General features: G+C 36.1%; 1 protein-coding gene across 1 annotated transcript in view; it reads left to right on the top strand.

Moving 5' to 3' along the window:
* The window catches only part of LOC111502510 (uncharacterized), a 36,285-nt gene extending 23,535 nt beyond the window's left edge, over positions 1 to 12,750 (top strand). The window contains exons 7-8 of the mRNA XM_074176844.1: positions 9,835 to 10,364; positions 12,621 to 12,750. Coding sequence (XP_074032945.1) covers positions 9,835 to 10,354 — 520 coding nt within the window. The 3' untranslated portion in view covers positions 10,355 to 10,364; positions 12,621 to 12,750. The remainder of the gene's footprint in view (positions 1 to 9,834; positions 10,365 to 12,620) is intronic.
* The last annotated feature ends 1,164 nt before the right edge of the window (positions 12,751 to 13,914 follow it).

Genomic DNA, 13,914 nt, shown 5'->3' with positions numbered 1-13,914 from the left:
TGGCCTGGTTTTCGTGAGGCTGCTACGGATAGTGTTACCGGCCAACTCCCGCCAAACGGTCATCTCCCACGGATCGAGTGAAGCGGAAAATGGAAAGCGGGGATAAGTGAAAGTACTCGAACGACCTATAAATATTCATCTCTCGGAGGAATCAGTCCAGTCATCACCCGAAGACGATTGTAGATACTAATAATCGAAACTAACGTGACTTGGAATCCCTCAACTTTTAATTTTTATTTTCTTTTCTCATTTCTTCATTTTTGTTCAATTGTTCTATTTTACTTCTATTTTATTTCACTATTATTTCATTTCAGGTTTATTTTGCCTTATATAATTGTTATTTTCAGCTATTCCTTTTTGATTCTTCTTTTTTAGTTGTTTCAGGGATTTCAAATCATTTTATATAGTAGACAATGGAAGTCCGAACTAGTGAAATTCATCATGAAACATTGTCAATCACCTTGAAACAAATTAGGTTAGATGTAAGAAATGGATGATACACGCTTCGAGGAAAGTCGATTTAACAGCGCAAAAAATAAATAAATATTCATATGTATGCTCTAAACAAAAATGGATAGTAAATTTTTCAGAGTTAATTACCATTGATTAGAATGAGATATAACCTCAATCGTTTAATAAATTATATTCATTATATTTAATTAAATTTAGTTCATTACAATTTATATTTGATTCATATTTCACTCGGAAATAAATCTGAAATTCATAATTATTTTAAATTTCTTTTATTACAGTTTGAATCTACCGCTACTCGTTTACTAGAGTCTGTATACTAACCTGTCTATTAATTCACTTTTTTCCAGTTACTTTTAAATTACGGTATGCAAGCCAACGTTTTAATGTTACAACATTGTTATCCTTTACAGTTGCAAATTTTAGTTTTGCTCCAGGAACATTTTCTTCTGTTAAAAACATTCTTTTTTAATTGTACTTTACCACATGTTTATATGAGGATTAGGCAGTGTTTGTCCCTACCGAACTACTAGCGCTGCTAGTGAGTGATTTTTCGTACTTCAGGAAAAAGGTTCATCAAGAGAATTGTGTTAAGTTGGCAAAAGTGAATAGATTCAAATGACGTCTATTTCGAATAAACCAAATAAGTACTAACTGAGATATTACAGTTTAAAGGGGACTCGAAAAACCGGTAAAAACTCTTGAAACAACCTTGAAACAACTTGTAGTTTGTAGAAATTCAATCAGGTTTTCAATTTATAAATGCGCCACTTATTAAAGAACTCAGGGTTGTATGAAATATAAGTTTCCAATCATATTTGTCCTAGATAAGTGCATTCGTGCGTAGATTGATTTCAAAAGTAATTATGAAGGAAATTGATTACTCATACATTTTCAACTTGTCCCACAATTTTGATGAGTAACTATCAGATTTCATGTGAGTCAGCATGAAATGAACATAGAAATTGTTCAATTACTTTTGTTCGATATGAGAAAAAAGTCGTCATTATCGGCGGTCGATGTCGAAGATTGGTTTCGCAACTGACCGCCTTGGGGAACCTCATTAATGTTTGATATTCGAGGATGGAGTTCTCTGACGTTCTCATAGATGGCGTCGTCGTAAGGGGAGATGTACTTAATCGTTAGGTGTCATAACAGGTAGCCTTCAATATAAGTTATGAATTAAAATACATTAACAAAGTAATACAGTTACTAATGTTAGTAATTAATTAAATGACACTCCTTTGATAATCCCCATTATACAAGGTGATTTTTCGTCTAGATGTATACGCTGTCTGTTCAAAAAAATGAGGTGTTTTTTCATAAAGAAAAAAAATTGTTCATCAATTTCAATTTTGTTCCCTTCAAAGAAGCTACCTTCAAAAAAAATGTTTAAAATCTCTCTGAAGTTGAGAAACTTGTACGAGCTAAGGACTAACGAGGTCTTACCTTTTAACGAGTGATTCAAACATGATACGTCGCAAAACCCCGTCATTCTACGGGTTTCTTCAATCTTAGGAACAGGAAAAAGTCACTGGGGGCCAAATCTGGTGAATACGGTGACAAAGGCATGACTATGGTGTTGTTTTTGGCCATAAAATTACGAACAAGCAATGTGTGCAGGTGTGTTAACGTGATACGAAAGCCACGAATGGTTTTCCCACAATACCGGGTGTTTTCTTCGTATTGCCTAACGCAAATGGCGCATAACTTCAAGATAATACTCTTTATTGATCGTACAACCATGTGGCAAGAACTCCTGATACACCACGCCACGGTAATCGAGAATGCCCATACGACTTTTTTTTTGGTGAAAAATCAGCAATTTTAAAACGAACTTTGCTGCCACACGCTTCATGCCCAAAATTTCATCGGTTGTTGTTTTGCTGAGGCTTCCAGGGCGAACGACGTCATTCACATCTTCTAGACCTTCTGTGAAAAACTTGTACCACATGTAAACATTTTTATGAATCAGAGTACAATCACCGTATGCCACTGTCAACATTCCAAGTGTTTTTGAGTACTCAATACCACACAAAATTTTATGCAAATTCTTGAAAATTGCCGAATACATAAAACACTTACAATTTTTATGCTTCTCACCAACAAACCAAACATGCTAAACAGCTGAAACTGTGAAAATATGTTCAAAACGATTATACCAACATAAAAAAAGTAACGCTAATCGAATGTAGCTTCCAAAACAGTCCACGTACAAAAACTCCAACAAGTTTCATATAGTCATCTACTGACGATCCTAATTTGACAAAGTTAGTACTTTTGTTCTGGTGTGGAAAAATTATCTCAATAGACTTTCTTCTATAGTTATCATAAGTAGAAAATGTTAATTGCGGTGTTTGATTATGTTACTAAAACTGTATTGTAAATTTTGAAAGTTACCGTATTAATTTGGGTAGTTTCGAGAGACATTTTATGCAAAATACAAACATTCAAAAAATATTTTTTCAAGGATAACGACAACTCCAATTGAAAAAATGTATAGAATACCTTCTATTTACCATATCGATATCGCTACGATAAAATATTCAAATTTTATAATTTGTTCATCTTGAGAATTGAAAAAGTCTCGTTACTCCCTGACTCGCACTTGTGTCGTTCATAGGAGGGTGATAGCTGGTTAACAGAAAAACAGAGAGATTATACCTCAGTTACTTTGGCAATAAAGTTCAGCAATATTTCGTATTTTCTATTCTCTTTCCCGAAACAGTGAAAAATGTATTTTGAAGGCATCATGAATATTTGAAATGACGGAAACTATAGAAAATAGTGAAAACTGAACGAAAAATCCGAGCAGGGGGCGGTATACTTCTGTCAACATTTGAATCAGACACCCTGCCACCTTCATATTTTGTTATAGTGTTAACAAAAGGAAACGAAGAAATATAGCAGTGACGAAATCAAAAAACCGGCCGTCGGAGGCGGTACAAATTTACCAATATTTTTAATAGAGTCTCTGCCACTTTCATATTTCGTTATAGTGGTGACAACTGGAAATAAAAAAATATGTCAGCAGTGAAATCAAAAAACCGACCATCGGGGGCGGTACAGGTCCAGCAATATTTTTATTAGAGACTCTGCCACCTTCATATTTTGGTATAGTGTTAAGAAATGGAAATGAAGAAATATGTCAGGTTTGAAATCAAAAAACCGGCCGTCGGGGGCGGTACAGATCCAGCAATATTTTTATTAGAGACTCTGCCACCTTCATATTCTGGTATAGTGCTAAGAACTGGAAATGAAGAAATATGTCAGATGTGAAATCAAAAAACCGGCCGTCGGGGGCGGTACAGGTCCAGCAATATTTTTATTAGAGACTCTGCCACCTTCATATTTTGGTATAGTGCTAAGAAATGGAAATGAAGAAATATGTCAGGTGTGAAATCATTTTCATTTCTTAGCACTATACCAAAATATGAAGGTGGCAGAGTCTCTAATAAAGATTTTGCTGTATCTGTACCGCCCCCGACGGTCGGTTTTTTTATTTCACCTCTGACTTATTTCTTTATTTCCATTTCTTAACACTATACCAAAATATGAAGGAGGCAGAATCTCTAATAAAGATATTGCTGGATCTGTACCGCCCCCGACGGTCGGTTTTTTGATTTCACTGCTGACGTATTTTTTATTTCCAGTTGTCACCACTATAACGAAATATGAAAGTGGCAGAGACTCTATTAAAAATATTGGTAAATTTGTACCGCCTACGACGGCCTGTTTTTTGATTTCGTCACTGATATATTTCTTCGTTTCTTTTTGTTAACACTATAACAAAATATGAAGGTGGCAGGGTGTCTGATTCAAATGTTGACAGAAGTATACCGCCCCCTGCTCGGATTTTTCGTTCAGTTTTCACTATTTTCTATAGTTTCCGTCATTTCAAATTTTCATGATGCCTTCAAAATACATTTTTCACTGTTTCGGGAAAGAGAATAGAAAATACGAAATATTGCTGAACTTTATTGCCAAAGTAACTGAGGTTAATTGAAAAAAATGTTTTACAAATAATTTTCAAACGTTTATGTTATTTGCAAGATCCGCAAAGAAAAGTTGTTAGGATTGCCATAAATAATCGATATATTTAATGACAGATCAATCAAATTTTTTTTGTCTTTTATGATTGTAATATCATAGAATCTATACTTGCGAAAGTCACTCACTTAACACTCACCTATTCATTTTTGTTTCTCCGTACTGGTGAGTCCTAGGAAGCTGAAATTTGGTATATAGGTGCTTCTTAGGTCTTTCATGCACACTGAGGAAGCATTTTCAAAAATTCCAACTGAGGCGCATTCCCTGGGGATAAAAGGGGAGGGAGCGCTCACATATGAAAATTACCTTTTTATCACTGTTTCTCCGTATTATCGAAGGCTGAATTTTTTTATCTAGATTCGGTTTATGTTGTAGACGTTCAATAAAAATATATTTTCAAATATTCCAACCGGGGCGCCTCTCCTGGGAATGAAAGGGGGCCGCTTACATATGAAAATTACCTTTTCATCACTGTTTCTCCGTATTATCGGAGGCTGAATGTTTTTGTCTAGATTCGTTTCATGTTGTAGACGTTCAATAAAAATATATTTTTAAATATTTCAACTGGGGCGCCTCTCCTGGGAATGAAAGGGGCCGCTTACATATGAAAATTACCTTTTCATCACTGTTTCTCCGTATTATCGGAGGCTGAATGTTTTTGTCTAGATTCGTTTCATGTTGTAGACGTTCAATAAAAATATATTTTTAAATATTTCAACTGGAGCGCCTCTCCTGGGAATGAAAGGGGGCCGCTTACATATGAAAATTGCCTTTTCATCACTGTTTCTTCGTATTATCGGAGGCTGAATTTTTTTGTCTAGATTCGTTTCATGTTGTAGATGTTCAATAAAAATATATTTCTAAATATTCCAACTGGGGCGCCTCTCCTGGGTATGAAAGGGGGCCGCTTACATATGAAAATTGCCTTTTCATCACTGTTTCTCCGTCTTATCGGAGGCTGAATTTTTTTATCTAGATTCGTTTCATGTTGTAGATGTTCAATAAAAATATATTTCTAAATATTCCAACTGGGGCGCCTCTCCTGGGAATGAAAGGGGGCCGCTTACATATGAAAATTGCCTTTTCATCACTGTTTCTTCGTATTATCGGAGGCTGAATTTTTTTGTCTAGATTCGTTTCATGTTGTAGACGTTCAATAAAAATATATTTTTAAATATTCCAACTGGGGTGCCTCTCCTGGGAATGAAAGGGGGCCGCTTACATATGAAAATTGCCTTTTCATCACTGTTTCTTCGTATTATCGGAGGCTGAATTTTTTTGTCTAGATTCGTTTCATGTTGTAGACGTTCAATAAAAATATATTTTTAAATATTCCAACTGGGGTGCCTCTCCTGGGAATGAAAGGGGCCGCTTACATATGAAAATTGCCTTTTCATCACTGTTTCTTCGTATTATCGGAGGCTGAATTTTTTTGTCTAGATTCGTTTCATGTTGTAGATGTTCAATAAAAATATATTTCTAAATATTCCAACTGGGGCGCCTCTCCTGGGTATGAAAGGGGGCCGCTTACATATGAAAATTGCCTTTTCATCACTGTTTCTCCGTATTATCGGAGGCTGAATTTTTTTATCTAGATTCGTTTCATGTTGTAGACGTTCAATAAAAATATATTTTTAAATATTTCAACTGGGGCGCCTCTCCTGGGAATGAAAGGGGGCCGCTTATATATGAAAATTACCTTTTCATCACTGTTTCTCCGTACCTCTATATTATTGGAGGTTGATTTTTTTATGTAGATTCGTTTTATGTTGTAGATGTTTAATAAGAAAGGATTTTCAAATATTCCAACTGGAGCGCCTTCCCTGGGGATAAAAGGGGGCCGCTTACATATGAAAATTGCCTTTTCATCACTGTTTCTTCGTATTATCGGAGGCTGAATTTTTTTGTCTAGATTCGTTTCATGTTGTAGACGTTCAATAAAAATATATTTTTAAATATTCCAACTGGGGCGCCTCTCCTGGGAATGAAAGGGGGCGCTTACATATGAAAATTACCTTTTCATCACTGTTTCTCCGTACCTCTATATTATTGGAGGTTGATTTTTTTATGTAGATTCGTTTTATGTTGTGGATGTTTAATAAGAAAGGATTTTCGAATATTCCAACTGGAGCGCTTTCCCTGGGGATAAAAGGGGGACGCTTACATATGAAAATTACCTTTTCATCACTGTTTCTCCGTATTATCGGAGGCTGATTATTTTATGTTGATTCGTTTTATGTTGTAGATGTTCAATAAGAAAGGATTTTCAAATATTCCATCTCGCGCGCCTCCCCTGGGGATGAAAGGAGGACGCTTACATATGAAAATTACCTTTTCATCACTGTTTTTTCCGTATTATCGGAGGCTGATTTTTTTATGTTGATTTGTTTTATGTTGTAGATGTTCAATAAGAAAGGATTTTCAAATATTCCATCTAGCGCCTCCCCTGGAGATAAAAGGGGGACGCTTACATATGAAAATTACCTTTTCATCACTGTTTCTCCGTATTATCGGAGGCTGATTTTTTTATGTTGATTTGTTTTATGTTGTAGATGTTCAATAAGAAAGGATTTTCGAATATTCCATCTGGCGCGCCTCCCCTGGAGATAAAAGGGAGACGCTTACATATGAAAATTATCTTTTCATCACTGTTTCTCCGTATTATCGGAGGCTGAATTTTTTTATGTAGATTCGTTTTATATTGTAGATGTTCAATTAGAAAGGATTTTCAAATTTTCCATCTGGCGCGCCTATCCTGAAGATAAAAGGGGGACGCTTACATATGAAAATTACCTTTTCATCACTGTTTCTCCGTATTATCGGAGGCTGAATTTTTTTATGTAGATTCGTTTTATATTGTAGATGTTCCATTAGAAAGGATTTTCAAATATTCCAACTGGGGCGCCTCCCCTGGGGATAGAAGGGGTGCTTTTACATATGAAAATTACCTTTTCTTTACTGTTTCTTCGCACCGCTCTATTTTTGGAGGCTAAAATTTTGTATGTAGGTTCTTTAATGTTGTAGATGTTCAATAAAAAAATATTTTCAAATATTTCAACTGGAGCGCCAGTGGCGGAGAAAAAAAGGCACGTTCATAAAATAAAATTACCTTTTCATTACTGTTTCTACATACAGGTATATTTTCGGAGGATGAAATTTTGTATGTCGGTTCATTTTATATTGTAGATGTGCAATAAGAAAGGATTTTCAAATATTCCAACGGGAGCGCTAGCTGCGGGAAAGAAAGGCGCGGCCATAACACAAAATTATCTTTTCATCAGTGTTTCTCCATGCCCTTGAATATCCAGTGGGTGAATTTATATAAAATATTGGAATTGCACCCATGCGGAGCCGGGGCGAGTCGCTAGTACTTCATATCAAAAAAACATGCCTAAATAAACACCACACGAATCCGTGCAATCTCACTGCCTACAAAAATCAATCTCCAACGTTTTCATTAGTCTAATAACCACCTGGAGAATCATGCCATACCCGCATACTGTTTTGTAAACATTAACAAAGTATCTCTCGGATATCTACCAACTCGAACGTTCTAACCAGTGGACGTTGGCGTGTCCAATAAAAAATCATTAACATTTCGAAGCTCGCCAACTCATCACGCAAACACTTTTACTGTTACCACTTACTCGACTATAGAACGAATCGTGATCGAGTCATTGCCACATGACCTTTCTACAATGAACACAAAGAACTGGATTTTTCCTTTGTGGCACCAGGAGTGATGAATATGAATTTCTGTGGTAGACGACACATAAATTTTGCTGTCTTGAAACGAAACGTTTTTAATGAACCTCTGGATCAGATAAAATCTTTTTTGCACTAAACATCCAGTATATGGTAAATGCAAATCGACTTTTCAGAAAACTCGCTTTCCATGTTGTTGAATTTACCATTAGATATGAATTGCTGTTGCGTGTTGATGATAAGCAAATCTTCCTGAACTTTCTAAAAGCAAATAAAAGCAGAAACTTGTATATCATACACCAAAAGCTTTGGTCTATTGATCACAGGTAATTGTTTCAGTAGCTGAGTTCATTTTTCAAATTGTGCAGCTGTTGTAAGTTGTATCATGTATTTTGTGTTCTATGTTTCTTGACAGTAGATTGTCATATTTTGACTGAGATTTCATTCCGCTCGACAATCTTGATAAGTAGTTGTGTTCTGATTAAATCATTAAACATCATGAAAACTAGTGTGTCTTATTAACCGAGGATCCCTGAAGAATATAACAGCAGCAATATAAAATGTCACGCATATTGAAGTTATTAAAAAAATAAGTGTATTCAAAATTTGATTCCGCCTGAGAAATTATTGAAAAACAGAAAGTAGTTTTTTGTGAAATAAACTACAGTTTCATTACTATTCAAAAGACTAGCGTTCTAGCTATTTGAATTGAACATGATTTAAAATTTCGTGATTTTAATCAATAGAAGAGTAATGCTTTTGAAACAAATTAGTTTTGGTTGATGACGAATGATTCCGTTAAAAATGAGTTGTTTTGTGTATATATTTTGGTATATTCATGCTTCACAAATAAGTTGTGTAAACAATAAATTTATGGATGTAGCTGTTACTACGTGGTAGGAGATCATCATGAAAAATGAGAAAACTTTCTATGTTTTTTTTGTTTGTTTTTTAAAACTGCACATAAACTGCTTGAAGTGGAAATCATACAATAAACTATATTGATTAGTTTTTTATAATAATAGTAACTAATTCCAGGTGTGTATAAATAAAAATAAAGTGTCTATAATGTAAAACGTACACTTCACATGGAAAATGAAGTTACGGCTGAAACTCCTCAACAGTATAGCAGTTTTTTGACAATAACAGTTGCTCAACTTTTGTCTTGTACATTTTTGTACTACAGGAAGTTCTAGTACAAAAAGAACATCACAAAAACGTCTCAGTATCAATACAATATGTGTATTTTGCAAAATACCCATATGATTACCTTGTTCTGAGAAACATTTTGAACCATGATTTCTAAAGTCACTTTTCAACTATCCACTATACAATATACCTTTCACTTTTTGTGTTTCACCTAACACCACGTAAAAATTAAATATGATCATGTACAAAACTGGCTCCCATTTTTTTTCTACGTTCTGGCACCACTGATTCAAAAACCATACACAGATTCAATTTAAATCGTTCCTTCCCGTGGTCTCCGGTGGACATGTTACCCTTGTAATTGATTCATAAATGACCACCAGAGAGCACGTAAGGCTCAAAATAGTAAATGAAGTGTTATTTTTTTCAAAGCCGATCTATGATATATTGCTGGATTTCAGATGTTGGAGAAACAGCGAAGGAAGGCCTGGAATCAGGCGTGGAGACGGTAAAAGCTACAATGCACACAGCAGTTGAAGCCACAGAAAATGGTGTGGGGACAGTCCTTGGTAAAATCGGAGACACCCTCAACTTCACTTCCTCCGCAGCTAAAGACGCGGCAGAAGACTTGGAGCACAAAAAAGACGAACTTGTGACGAACGCGTACGATACAGCAGCTGAAGTGGTTTCAGAAACAGAAACCATCCTTGCGTCCGAAACCGAAAGCGCCAAAGAGGCCTTCACCTCCAAAAGCGCTCCTATTTTCGAAACCGTCCGCTCATTTGAAAACGAAATAGAAAGTAAAACCGAAAAACTCCAAGACAACCTCGTAGGTGCTCTTGACGATGTGGAAAGCGACATTGAGCAACACTTTGACGCGTTAGGGGACAACGTGAAGGCTGCCGAGAAAAAAGTAGAGGAACGGCTGGATATTTCACTCCCAGGGTCGCCTGAAAAGGAGCCGAAGAAGGAGGAGTAAGTGGTCCCATGTGAGTGTTTAACCAAATCGTGCTTCTTTCTCTAGATGGTGTTGTAGTCTTTCTAGAGTAGATTGCACGAAACAGCCTTTTAGCTAAGCATCAATCTTTGGCATTATAATTGTTGCATTAGACAGATCGTTATTTTACTCGTTACTGAATGTTACAATTGATTACAGTTAATTAGCTACACCTTTATATGTGAGATTTGTTTTATTAACCTCAAAATAAATAACTACGTGGTAGGAGTTCATCATGAGAAATGAGAATTACAACTTCCTATGTTTTATGCCACTTGTATTTGTAACTAACATTACTGCAGTTTCGGCCTACAAAGACATTTTCAAACGAATTGTATTCTATTGAAACCAGTGCGGTGGAAGACAGAGGACGACTTTTTCTTTGATCACTGTTTCGGGTATTTTATTTAATTTTGTACAATCCATCTCGTGTAATTATTATCCATAAAAGCTCGAAATTGATATGAACTCGTACCGATTGAACTCCATTGCATCCGCGAAACTGAAATTTGTCCGAAGTATCGCGTGCTGGAAATTAGAAATATTTCCCGTCCTCAAGCAAAACGCTAGAAGGTTAATACATTCACATATAAATGTAACTGGGTGAATTTTAACGAGGAAATGCGTGACAATATTTCCTCGATCGAGGTTCCCGACTACAAGGAAAATTTAAAAAAAAGACGGCATCGGCCTAATCGCGGTTTCTAAAAGCATCGTCATTAATTCTTAATTATATTCCAAGGTTGAGGTACAAAAGCCTCAGAAGTGGTCTAGAATTATATATTTTGTTCTTTTATCGCTTCGTCAGATGACTGACGTTGATTTATTAAGGAATTATTCACTAAAAGTGGAATATTCCAATACGAGGCGAGAATGAAGGACTCTCAACAATTCGATCTCTGACCTTGGATGAATTGATCCGTAAGGCCTTGTGAGATAGTTTCTGATTGTTTGCAAAATAATTTTGGTAAAAAATGTCTAGTTTTCAACGTTCAATATGGATGTTTTTACTACATAGAAATACTTAAGGAACTTTGAATAAAGAGCTTGTTCAAACTGGGGAATGACGTTGAATTATATTTGTTTGGTGAAACTGTTTCGAGAGGACATCGAAACTTTAATTGTCTTCATACTTCCTTGATTTCTCATTTCTCCGACTCTCAGGCAGATCAACAAATTTCACTGCCAGCTTCACGTCCAAAGAACCATTTCTTTATTGCTTTCATCCATCTTTTTCCACTCCCAGTCTTCAATTAATTCTTCCTAGTCCTGGGTTCTCGTTTTCAAATGAAAATGAAGTTTGCTATCACATTGCACTTCTTGTATGTATATACGTGCTCCACTGATCTGAATTTCCTTTTGGAGAATAATCTACTCCAAAGTTGATAGACCATGGTAAATTTTCCTCAGTCTAGTGAGGGTCTGATCATCGGTCAGTTTTCGATTACTTTCGTCAGATAAGTAGGCAACGCAAATAAATGTATGGCCTAGGATTTAGGCCTCCCATGGCCCCATAGTGATAACTTCATCGATGCACCAACCAGGATCCCTTGTAGCCATATAGGACGGAATGTGCAGCTTTGGAATCGGACCTTTGAATCATCTTCTGGAAAATTCCAGTTAACTGGTCGATATTGAGGTTGTCGAATATTCTTGTTGAAAGATTCCAACCTTTCCAAATGTGAGTTATACCTGGGATTTAGGGGTTAGCTTCCTATGTTTAATAGCACTGTCAAAAACTGAAGAACTAAGAAGCTCTTGGTCTTGATCCATTGTTATAGGTTGAGGTCGTTTAGTCGAAGTCCTCTCCTCTATATTGATTCAGGCTCGGATTCGTCGGTCACTTCATGGTCTATGAAGGGTCCCACGAGTAGCTTACGAAAGGAGGTCCATCACGGCAGAGCCCCGTATTACCATGTCAAGACGAGAAGGCGAATTTTATATTGGTGACAGTGATAAGCACAGAGTAAGGGTATTCACCCCCGCTTCAGGGTAGCTATCTTCGATAGTCCGTTATTTGCAAGTTCAAAACAACAGGTGGATAGATGGATATGTGGATAGATGGAAAGGCGAATAGATTGATCAATGGGAAGATGGATAGATGAATTGAAGGATAGATGCATAGATGGAAAGAAGGATAGATGTAGAAATGGATAGAAAAATAAACGATAGACGGACACATGGATAGAACCCGTTAATGTGGCAATAATTAAATGTGAAACTGTATTAACCTACTGCTTTTTTTCAGGCTTGTACCGACATTTTGGGAGGCTGCGGCGGACGCGATTCTGCTGCGAAGGACAATAAAATCGATGGATTTTCGGGAGCTCCAATCGGATTTAAGAGCCGAACCCGAAAAAAGTGAAGTGGATTCGGGGGTGAACAGTGAAGTTCCGATAAATCAGTTTTTAACTAAAGACAACAACGACACCGTTTAAAAATTTATGGAAATCATTTGATTGTACAGTTCCGGAGATATATTTTTATAATTGTTTGATGTTTGTGAAGTCCACTAGCTGTAATATTTCGTTGTTACTGTATATGGTTCGTTTTATGATTTTTGATGGCAGTTCAAAGCTTTTATGTATATCGAATGTTTGTACACCATTTTCTAAACAAACACTTTCTTCAGAAGGAAATATTCTTTGTTATTTCTTGAAAAAAAACAAATAAAAAATTATAAAAACGCTAATGCAAACAGGTCATTGTGATTAAAGAGAACAAAATCCGAACTGGTGAGCCGTGGTCGAATGGAACCTGAAACGTTGCGTCTGCTACTGTGGCAGACATCATCAGTGGTATGTGCGTCGACTGTGAGGACGAAAGTTATATTTCGATATCTCGGTTGTTGCTAAGAAAAAAAGTTCTAGGTTGAGTGGTATTCGTAAATATTATTTCATGAAATAGTATCAGCTGAACCCAGTGAACACACCGACGTGTGTATATCCGAAACGTACATCAAGAATATCCAATGGACGTCCATTACTGAAAAAAAAGTTTGTGATGGTGCAGACATATTTTCATTTCCTGATAAATTAATGGGGTATAGGTGTTATATTCATTGATAGTTTGTTGGGAGAATAACAAATGAGGGTAAATATTCGTTTTGAGGCCACCCGGCGATTTTGAGAAAGTTTTTGCGTGTACTTACGTATTTTGATGCGTAAATTACGAATCCGAAAGAAAAAACCGGCACTCTCACTCATTTAGGAAATTACTGCCCTTTAAAGTTCAGGAAAGGGCAACTTTTCAGCCTTCTTTTCCACAAGATAAACTATTAATAAACACAAGCATTCATTCACCAGGTCACCTTCACACTTTATTCCTCCCTAATTAACACTTTTCAATTCAACAATCAACATTTTTTTTATAAAAAACTTAATTCAAAAACGAATGCTTCTTCTGGTGACATACTTCTACTTTTAAGTTAGTTACCAGTGACATTTCAGAAAAAAGCGGTTGGTATTTGCCACCGCCCACTATTTCAAATTCGTAATACACCACCAAAAACCAATTCCGATCTGAAGAATGAAGGCAAAAAA

This window comes from Leptinotarsa decemlineata, unplaced genomic scaffold, assembly GCF_025532065.1.
Source record: "Leptinotarsa decemlineata unplaced genomic scaffold, Ldec_3_MD MMD2_tig00002082_RagTag_RagTag, whole genome shotgun sequence".
In the NCBI taxonomy this organism is placed as follows: domain Eukaryota; kingdom Metazoa; phylum Arthropoda; class Insecta; order Coleoptera; family Chrysomelidae; genus Leptinotarsa; species Leptinotarsa decemlineata.
This window is presented reverse-complemented; position numbering and strand designations above follow the sequence as displayed.